Consider the following 10,255-nt stretch of genomic DNA (forward strand, 5'->3'; position numbering starts at 1 on the left):
AAGTTGGAAATGAATGCCCCATGCCGTTATTATGTCTGTGTCCCTTTTATGCCCATATATGGAGTTATTTGTCAGGCATGCCCAAACATGGAGTCTATGCAGATGTCAGAACATATATGGAGTACCCGTTCCACCCATCTGTCTGTGTCCCTTTTATGCCCATATATGGAGATTTCTGTAACTGTCTCTCTGTGTCCCTTTATTCCTATATATGGAGTTCTGTGTCAAGCATGGCCAAATATGGAGTGTTGTGATGTCAGAACAGGCCAGCTCCATATATGGAGCATGAGCAGGGGCCCTGTCCAGAGTCCAGGCAGAGGCCATTGACCGTGACATAGCCTTGACCTCACTGTGATGCGTTGCCATGGTTTCTTTACCCATAGAGTTATATATATACCCAGCCTTTCTGGTTTCTGCTTCCGAAGAGACACAAATATAGACAATGGCTCCCCGCAAAGTCAAGGAGAAGAAGGAGGAGCAGGTGATCAGCCTGGGTCCCCAGGTGGCCGAGGGACAGAATGTCTTCGGAGTTTGTCACATCTTTGCCTCCTTCAACGACACCTTTGTCCACGTCACTGACCTGTCTGGACAAGAGACAATCTTACGTGTGACTGGTGGAATGAAGGTAAAGGCTGACAGAGATGAGTCTTCTCCCTACGCTGCCATGTTGGCAGCCCAGGACGTGGCTCAGCGCTGCAAGGAACTGGGCATCACTGCTCTGCACATCAGACTGAGAGCCACCGGAGGAAACCGAACAAAGACTCCTGGTCCGGGTGCTCAGTCAGCCCTCCGAGCCTTGGCCCGCTCAGGCATGAAGATTGGACGTATCGAGGATGTGACCCCCATTCCCTCAGACTCTACCCGCAAAAAGGGAGGCCGTCGCGGTCGTCGCCTGTAATGTTTTGCTCAAGTTTTTCCACCCAATAAAAGGTTAAAATAAATCAGAATAAATCCCCATCTACTTCCATGGACAAACGCGCACCCTCACAACCTCCGCCCCCTAGCGACAGCTGCATCACAGGCCACTGTTCTCGGTGTTACCCCACTGTCATGCTTCCTCTGCTACCGCTGCAACACGACAAACAGTGGCCTATACAATTCCGTGCCTGCCCCACCACTGACACTGCCGACCTGCACACACACACACACGCACGCCCCTATTTCATCTGCTGTTACAGATGGCCATGTCTTGTGACTCTGTCCTGCAGTCACTCGCGCTTCATAGCCAAGGACAGCGGATAGCCTACTGCACCGCATGTCATAAAACACAATTCATAAAAAACAAAAACATCGCCTCGATTAACTGGCTCACGACGGGTCGCACGCGCGTCATTCCACATCCCTACAGCCCTTAACAATTCCCTCCCAAACAATAATGTGATCCTATACATCGCATTACCCACACTGTACCTAATTTGGTGTTCATATATTAGAATGGGTAAGGACTAGTATAACAAGTAAGACGCGCAAACGCGGGAAGCGAACGCAGCTCGTGTGTGTGTGGTTGTGTGTGTGTGTGTGTGTGTGTGTGTGTGTGTGTGTGTGTGCTACAGCTGCGCCCTGTGTGTGTGTGTGTGTGTGCTACAGCTGCGCCCTCTGGTGGCGGGCGGGTGGTGTAACAGCGTGACACACACACACACACACAGACATTCAGCCCTTGCTGTCATAGTAAGTGGCTCACTGCGTTCGCAACTAACACAACTGCGGTGGTTGTGTTACCAACCCCAACCACCACAGTTGTGGTGGTTGGGGTTGGTTTCCCTTCTCTTTCCATTGGGAAATGTAGACAGTACACTGTTCAGTTAGGAACTCTACTCAGTAATCGTTGACAAGCTGATGCTCAAAGTGCAATATCGCACTTATTACTCTTAAGTCTTATTACTCAGCAATAGATTGTAGTTTTAACTACAGAGCCATCTCCATATATGAAGATCACGACACTGACCTCATCTAACTCTGAATAACTATACATGGAGAAGACTGGATCATCACCTACTGTAGATCTGCATATATGGAGCCAGCAGGGGGGCAGTCAGACAGATATTTTGTGAAGCCACTGAGGAAATCGGGATTTCCTGAAAGTTCATAATGGCCTGTTGTGGCGCTGTCATTGGACCCAGAAAAACCCATAGCCCCATAGAAGTCCATGTATTTGGGCCCAACTTTACCTTAATAAACATGGTCATGAATACTTTCTGCTTCCAGTCACTAGTTTAAAGTCTCATTTCTAATGTCATAATATTCTTTTTGGAAAATTATGGTCCCATTTATTTAAAAAATTACCATAAAGTCGCGCATGTTCTGAGGGGCGTGGCTACCGTTACAGTCTATGATCGGGATTCCCCTCCCACTCGAGTCAAAATAAAAACCAACGGAGAAGAAGGGGGGAAGTCCCGCCTCGTTGTCTGGGCCAGCCAATGGCCAGCTGGGCTAAAACGGATCTAGAAAGATGGCGACTTACGATACAAGGACTGACAGGCTTCATTTTACGTTCATGTTAGACCCGGAGAACGCTTTGTCCATAACTCTACATCTGACCTCTAACCTCAAACCCTTAGATCGCCATATATGGAGCTGACCTGTTTAGACATATCGCCATATATGGAGCTGACCTGTTCTGACATTGCATATGTTGATCCCTCCCCACCTGTTCTTTCTGTTCTGACATTTCAAATGTTGATCCGACCTCATCAAACCATATATGGCCAGTACAGAATTCATTCCATATGTTGCCAAAGCACCAGCGCTCGCCCAGCAGTCTGCCGTCACCCTGACGGATGCGTGCACGCAACCTCGCCCTTTAGGGAGAGGTCGCTTCTCGACCTCAGGGCGTCTTATCTTTATCTTTTTGAGTATTGTAGAGGTAACTTTCATTCTAGATGGTTATTGGAACTATATCTTCTTGATGAGGGTCTTGTGTGCCTTGAAATCATGCTGGATAAACATGGGCAGAATGATGAAGCCAATTCAATGTACTGAAGTAGATGGAAAGCATGTCTGCTAAAGCATTGAGTTCAGTTTGGTAAAACTAGAATCTACAGAATGTATTGTGGTGTCTCTGTATCCTTAACATTTAGACACATTTAGACGTTTTTAGTATCCGTTTGTAGTATTAGATCAGTGTTAAGCCAACCTTACTGTATGAGCCACAACTACTTTACATCTCAAATGCTGTTAATTTCTGTAGACGATTTATCCAATGCACGTTACACTGCACATTACATTCACCCATTCACACGTGCACACACACATATCCTCACACCAATGGACCAATGGTGGAGGTAACTATGTAAACAATGGTATGTACCACTCATTAGTAGCAGACATAGATTTAGTGTCTAGCTGAAGAACACTTTAACACAAAGCCAGGAAGAGCTAGATATCGAACCAGGAACCTTACGGTTCCGTTTTGGAAGTGTTGCCTCTCATAAGAAGTCAAGAAGAATCATGCTGTGTTGCTGTGGCATGCAGAGCACTTAGTTCACTTAATTTAAGAGTTTATGATGTTGTATTCCCATGTCCAGGCACCTTGCCTCCATTCTGGAATGGGCTGCTGTGGGCGTCTTGTGGGGTGTTAACCCCCTCGCTGTATGTCCTCCCCAAGCCGTGGGGCCTGGTGCTCTTCCTGGTGTCTATCATACTGCGTGCCATCTACACTATGGGCCTCGGCCCTGCTCTGCTGCTGCTGGGAGCCACCAATGTAAGTCATGTGACTTCTGACAAAGGGTTGTGGAAGAAAATGTCATTATTGTCCATTCATGTACAACAATAATGTCATTCTAGCATTTAGTTCCCTTTTTCAGAGATACTTCTAAGCTTTGCCGTTTTCTTCATTTTCAGTTGTTCAATAAGGTGGTCTTTCTAGTGAGCTTTGTGGGAAACCAGGGCACTTTTACCCGTGGCTACAAAGCAGTGGTTATGGACATGCTCTTCATCTACCATATGAGCTACGCCATCATCTGTGTACTGGGCCTCTTTGTGCACGAGTTCTTCTACAGCTTCCTGGTGAGGCATTTCAATTCCATTGTATTGATAGGAAGCATACCAGAAATGTACTTTTTTTTGTTAAATATTAGTTTTGATTTGACAAAAGAGATTTTCTGTATGAATGAACTGCATACTATAATTGTTGATGATGGTTATGTTCCCTCAGCTGTTTGACCTGGTGATCCGAGAAGAGACGCTGCTCAACGTTATAAAGAGTGTGACGAGGAACGGCCGTTCTATCATCCTGACGGCCGTGCTGGCCATCTTCCTCGTCTATTTCTTCTCCATCATCGGCTTCCTTTTCCTCAAGGATGACTTCCGTATGGAGGTTGATCGCCTTCATGTGTCGGGTCAAAAACCTACTCCAGGTGGAGCTAACTGAGCGAACTGATTTCTGTTGTTCTTAATCTTCCTCGTATACTCTTAAGTCAAATATGTGTGTGTGTGTGTGTGTGTGTGTGTGTGTGTGTGTGTGTGTGTGTGTGTGTGTGTGTGTGTGTGTGTGTGTGTGTGTGTGTGTGTGTGTGTGTGTGTGTGGCTTTTTCAGCTACTCGTATCGACCCACCAAGCGCCTCCCTCGACAGAGTCTGTTTTCACTTGCGTTGGGGCTGAGAGAAGACGCAGTGCACGCACAGTCTTTATGTCACCATGCATGGTTACTTTATATACTGTATCCAGTGTAAATTCATCCACTAGATGGCAGTTGATGTCAAAATGACAGGATATATTGAGTCAAGAAATTTAGTGATATTTAACATTACATATAGTGTTTTAGTCACGTCTGTAAACGGCCAAATTGTCACCAAATGGAAGCATAGGAGATGATAAATTATACACAACTATCAGAGCTTGTACATACTGTTCTCTGCTGTAATTCCACTGAGTTCTCATCGGAACACCGTGGCCGCGGATTCCGTTCGGACCTGATAATCACCAGGGTCTGGGACTGGGTCATAATTCATCCTTGACATTTGGCCCAAAAGCTGTGCTTCTATCCATGCCGTTCCGTGTTTACGTCTAGGTTTACCAAAGTGGCTTCCTCTTTCAGAAAGAGGGGCGTAGGAGCAGAGGAGGAAAGCCTTTCTGCTCTCTACTGCCAAAGGTTGCCAGGGGTACTGTTCTCCGACTGTGTTGCGTCGCGTTGGGGATCGTTCCAGGACGACGTAAGGGACGGACTGGATGCAAGAAATTGCTCTCACCCTCCGTTGCATAGCGCTTTCTGCTTCGATTACGTTCAACTCTGTAAAGCACTTTAGTTTACATACTTCCTGGGGTCTTTCTTACTGGTCTTATCTAAGCTGATGAGAGCCAATGTAAAGGGTTTACTGCTACTCGCAGCTAAGTAGTCTTAGCGACCATCCTTCCTTTGTAATAATGACGTCTCTGTGTCTTGTCATTTAGAAACTCATGTTCATGCTTCTCGTTTCAGGATATCGTAAAAGAGGGATTGGTGAGGAATGTGCGAGAGACGGCTGCCCTGATCCCTCATCCAGCGCTGCTGCTGGTAAGCGGTTACCGATAACAACAGATTTATTTTCTTTTTTTACTGATCCTCTCTGTCAGTGCCATGCACAGGTGTTGTCTTCTGTCATTGTTACACATATCGGATCTAGTGTAGCCTCGGAAACCCAGATGTTTTATTTCCAGGGAGAAAAACATCTGCAGTCAACATCAATTCGGCATAGAGTAGCGCAAACGTCGATCACTCTGCTGATTTCTGATCGTCTGCACCTTTGTTAAATTGACGCACACACGTACACACTCCTCCCTCTCTCTGTCTCTCTAATTCATTTGTGTGTGTGTGTGTGTGTGTGTGTGTGTGTGTGTGTTTCCTGTGATAGCTGAGGATGACGGGATGGAGAGGGTGTGTGACACGCTGCTCATGTGCATTATAACGGTACTGAACCAGGGACTGAGGAATGGAGGAGGCGTGGGGGACATTCTCAGGAGGCCCTCTAAAGCGGTGAGGAAACCGGTCCACACCATGTCTGAATGATGACATCAAGTGTCATTGTATGTAACATACATCTTAAATGAGTTCAGAGATGGATTTATAGTCGTCCAATGTTTGTACACTTGGTGATTGTGTATTCTGTCAAGTTGCACTACTTCATCACTGGAGCTGTTACATAAGTACATGCAATCCATCTGTCAGGAGTCTATTGAGCTGTATAGAACTCTATATTTGGATATCAATACGACATTGTTTTGACGACATCAGACATTCTTTGGCAAAGATTTGTGGTCCACTGAGTGCACCTTTCTAGATTGGTTAGAGGTACCAATTTGTGTACGTTTCAATCCCTCTTTGTACCGTAAAATTGCAATAAGTTTCCCCCTGTACTGTATACAGTATGCTGCACCTGATTATAATGGCAGTGTCAGTCTGGTTACATTTTTACTTATTTACCTACTTACTTTATATTTTACCTTTTTTTTTTACCTACCCAGGAGCCTCTGTTTGCTGCCCGGGTGGTGTATGATCTTCTGTTCTTCTTTATTGTCATCATCATCGTTCTCAACCTCATCTTTGGTGTGATCATTGACACGTTCGCCGACCTGAGGAGTGAGAAACAGAAGAAGGAAGAAGTCCTCAAAACCTCTTGCTTCATCTGCGGTGTGTGTTATAGTGCTTGTTCACACTATTGTAATACACACACACATACACACACACACACCTACACACTAACCTCATCCCGCTAACCCTCCTGTCTTATGTTTCATCACAGGGCTGGAAAGAGACAAATTTGACAACAAGACGGTGTCATTTGAGGAGCATATCAAGTGTGAACACAACATGTGGCACTACCTTAACTTCATGGTTTTAGTGAGGGTGAAGGACCCAACTGAGTACACGGGCCCTGAGAGCTACGTGGCTCAGATGATTAAGGTTAGTAGTGTTTTGTTAACATACTTATGATTCAGGACATTGTAGTATACTTTCCCCAGTCAGCAGGCGTTCACAGTGCTTTTGAGAACATTGTGCCCTTCTGCCGCAGATGTGTGGAGAGAAAAAAACTCAAATAGTCTCTAGCCTTCCATCCCAATTTACTCTCCATATCCTTTGTTGGTGAATGGAAATGTGTCTATGCTCACGTAGAACGGAAACTAACATGTGCTCCTCATGAGACACACTAGGTCAGATACACACTCTCAGTGACTCATTCCTACATCAGTTTGTGGAATGGGTAAGAAATTGAAGTGCCTGTTGCAATTTGCGCAACATCCAATTACCATAGACTAGAAAAATATTAATATTTCTGTGTCTCCCAGCTATCTTTTCATTTAGCTTATTTTCATTTTTCCAGTGGGACTATGATTCTATATTATTTCCCTAAGCTGTAAGCATCCCCCACTGTCTCCACCTCCATTTTCCACGTTGTCTTTCTCTCATACTGGTCTCTCCCTGTGTCTCCTCTCCTCCCAGGAGAAGAACTTGGACTGGTTCCCCCGCATGAGAGCCATGTCTCTGGTGAGCAGCGAAGGGGACAGCGAGCAGAACGAGGCCCGCTCTCTGCAGGAGAAACTGGAAAGCACCTTCAGCCTGGTGTCCATGCTCTCTGGCCAGCTGTTTGAGCTGAAGGATCAGGTGAGGTCACAAACAAATGCACAAACAAACAAAAAAACAAGGAAAACAATGAATTGATACATTTTCCCACAATTCCAAATGAATTCAAACTAGCATCTTGTTAGTTCAACACAGTCTTATTTCTGAGCCTGCAGTACAGGTGAACTCTTGTTTATATTCTTTACAGTAGCTAGCTTCTAGACTCAAGTAGGCTAAACACTGCAGAATAGCGTAACTCAGGGGTTAAACATAATAACGCCAGGGCTCCACTGGGCGCGTTTGGGCGTGTTGCGTCACACGTGCGTGCGTCAAAAAACGAACCGGTTAAATTTTATGGTGACGGAGACGCGACGCAACGCGTTATGCTACATCACTGATGCCAAGTAATAAGACTTTAAACGGTAATAAGAATTAAACGGTGTGATGTTATTAGAAGAATAGGTTTGGCTTTGTTACATGGTCGGACCAAGTGGTGATGTGACGTGTCACCAAAAGTCTTACAGGGGGAAAAAAAGTTTTGATATAAGGCCTGTTTGTGGGGGGGAATTGTATTTGACTAACACCAATATTATCATAGTTAGTACACACATTTATACATTCTCTCCTCTCTTTCTTTCATTCACTCTCTCACAATCTTTTCTCCACAGATGACAGAGCAAAGGAAGAACAAACAGAGACTTGGTTTCTTGGGGCCGCCGCCTCAGGCCAACCACCACATCTCAGCCCCCTGAGGGCCCAGAGAAACAGTTTAGGACCCCCTGCTGAGGGCATTTACCCTGAGCCAAACCCACAATCACAGATCATTATATTACAAGAGCCGATGAGAACTGACAGAATTTTCTCAAAGTGCCTTGTCTTTAACACAAATGTTGCCTTATTTAAAAAAGTAAAACTTACACTTGCACAGAGTTGAATGGTGTACCTTTAAGGTACTGTAAAACACGACCAAGCCTCATATATGTCCTTTGTGAATGCCAGTGAATTTGCCAGACATGTGCCAGTGTCGTGTGAGTACACCAAGGTGCCACAGAGGTGCAGGGGAAGGTGAAGTTAAAGAAATGGTGTGATGGTCAGGATGGTACGTTCTTCAATTCCTGTTTGTTTCCGATTAAATGGAAGAAAGTGCGCGTGGTTAACGTTAAGTATTCTCCTCCCACTTTTAGATTTTTTTTGTTTTTTTTATGTCAAATTAACATAACTGGAGTAAGGTTAATTTGTTGTTTGTCTTGCTGCCTCACTCATTAACTTTTATATACTGTTGTACATTGCGGTTTTTGACTGCACTTTTAAAACAAAAGAGTAAAATGTTGAAGTTCTATAACTGGATTTATTTTGTTGTCTGTATGTCCTGTATGCATTCACTGCACAATTTTAATGTCTTGTCTACAGAATTGTACAAAGTATATATAATACAGAGATGTGGATTAAGATCATTTGATCTCCTGTGTGGAACTTACTTGAAAGGCTTTTTGTGTCTAAATCCTATACTGGTACAGAATGTCATGTCGACAGAAGATATAGTTGCTTAGAAAAAATACAGTTCAATGTAAAGATTGTTGATGTTGACAGAGATATTGGCTAATACTACTGTAATATTTACTTTACTGTCATACCATCTTGCTCTTCTGAGGATTTTCTTTTCTTTTTGTCAGTGCTTTTAAAACATGCATTGTAAATCCAGCCCACTAGCTTTCCGTCAGACTGCAATTCATTTTAGTTTACCCGAAAGTGTGTTTTAACCAGCATGTTGCAGGTAATGTGTACATGGCTACATGCACATAATGGGACTCGGGAGTTGTCCGTGTACACTTAAAAACAAAATAGATGGGTTAACTTTATTGTTGTCCGATGCTGTGTGTTGTAATAAAAGTTTGGAAAAAAAGAGACTATCCTTGTTAGGCTTTGTGTCAGCACTGACAGCATTAGTATTCTGTAGTTAGTCAATGATGCTGGGTACAAATTAAATACACGGACACACTTTATAGTGGTGTAAAATACCGAACTGAACAGCTCCGCACTGAACCTACCAGCCTGTATGAAATTATGGTTTCTGAGTGGTGCAGCTCATGGTATCAACCTCCTGATTGACACACACACACACGCGCACATAAAAAGAAATAGGCCTATATATATATATATATTGTAATTTTTTAGGTTTTCTGAGCTCAATTGCACCCACAAAACCTGAACTTTTAACATTCAGTAGATTTTCTGTGGTCTGATGTTTTCTGGCTCAAACAAGTGCTCTGATTTTCCTGCTGTTTGTGATGTCACAGCCTGCAAAAACCATACATGTCACAGTTTTCACTGTTTTGCCTGTTTTCAGCTCAAAAAGATTCCAAACCCCAGAGAAAACTCCAGACCACAGAAAATCCACTGAATGCTCAAAGTTCAGGTTTTTTGGGGTGTAATTGATATGATGTGATATGAGCTCAGAAAACCTAAAAGATTTATTTGTGTTATTTTATAACACAAGGTGAAAATGACATGGGTCAATATATGAAGAAATATTCCCTAAACTCATATGTATCTTAGACCAGTAATAGGCATATGTGCTAAAGGTCAGTTCAAGATCCCTCCTGCACCCTCTCATCCAAGCAGGCAGAAGATATGGGAATGACACGTACCGTATCCCCCTAACCCAGCGGTTCCCAAAGGGGGGGGCTAGTGAATCATGGTGTGTGTGTGATATGAAATGTC

At 44.0% G+C, this 10,255-nt stretch overlaps 2 protein-coding genes across 2 annotated transcripts in view; both read left to right on the forward strand.

The window, feature by feature from the left end:
* Window positions 1–9,441, forward strand: part of itpr2 (inositol 1,4,5-trisphosphate receptor, type 2) — a 46,055-nt gene extending 36,614 nt beyond the window's left edge. The window contains exons 49-57 of the mRNA XM_083763477.1: window positions 3,525–3,700; window positions 3,841–4,005; window positions 4,154–4,355; window positions 5,417–5,491; window positions 5,829–5,950; window positions 6,439–6,604; window positions 6,717–6,877; window positions 7,415–7,576; window positions 8,203–9,441. Coding sequence (XP_083619603.1) covers window positions 3,525–3,700; window positions 3,841–4,005; window positions 4,154–4,355; window positions 5,417–5,491; window positions 5,829–5,950; window positions 6,439–6,604; window positions 6,717–6,877; window positions 7,415–7,576; window positions 8,203–8,286 — 1,313 coding nt within the window. The 3' untranslated portion in view covers window positions 8,287–9,441. The remainder of the gene's footprint in view (window positions 1–3,524; window positions 3,701–3,840; window positions 4,006–4,153; window positions 4,356–5,416; window positions 5,492–5,828; window positions 5,951–6,438; window positions 6,605–6,716; window positions 6,878–7,414; window positions 7,577–8,202) is intronic.
* Window positions 427–951, forward strand: LOC310857690 (small ribosomal subunit protein uS11-like). The gene has a single exon (XM_083763478.1). It carries the CDS (start codon window positions 443–445, stop codon window positions 896–898), a length of 456 nt encoding a protein of 151 aa, XP_083619604.1. The 5' UTR covers window positions 427–442; the 3' UTR covers window positions 899–951.
* Window positions 9,442–10,255: the final 814 nt, after the last annotated feature.

The sequence above is a fragment of the Protomyctophum parallelum genome (assembly GCF_964188405.1).
Source record: "Protomyctophum parallelum genome assembly, chromosome: 4".
Classification (NCBI taxonomy): domain Eukaryota; kingdom Metazoa; phylum Chordata; class Actinopteri; order Myctophiformes; family Myctophidae; genus Protomyctophum; species Protomyctophum parallelum.

What these genes read in the sequence shown, in the direction of transcription:
- LOC310857690 (XM_083763478.1), top strand. Translation starts at nt 443, where the DNA reads ATGGCTCCCCGCAAAGTCAAGGAGAAGAAGGAGGAGCAGGTGATCAGC.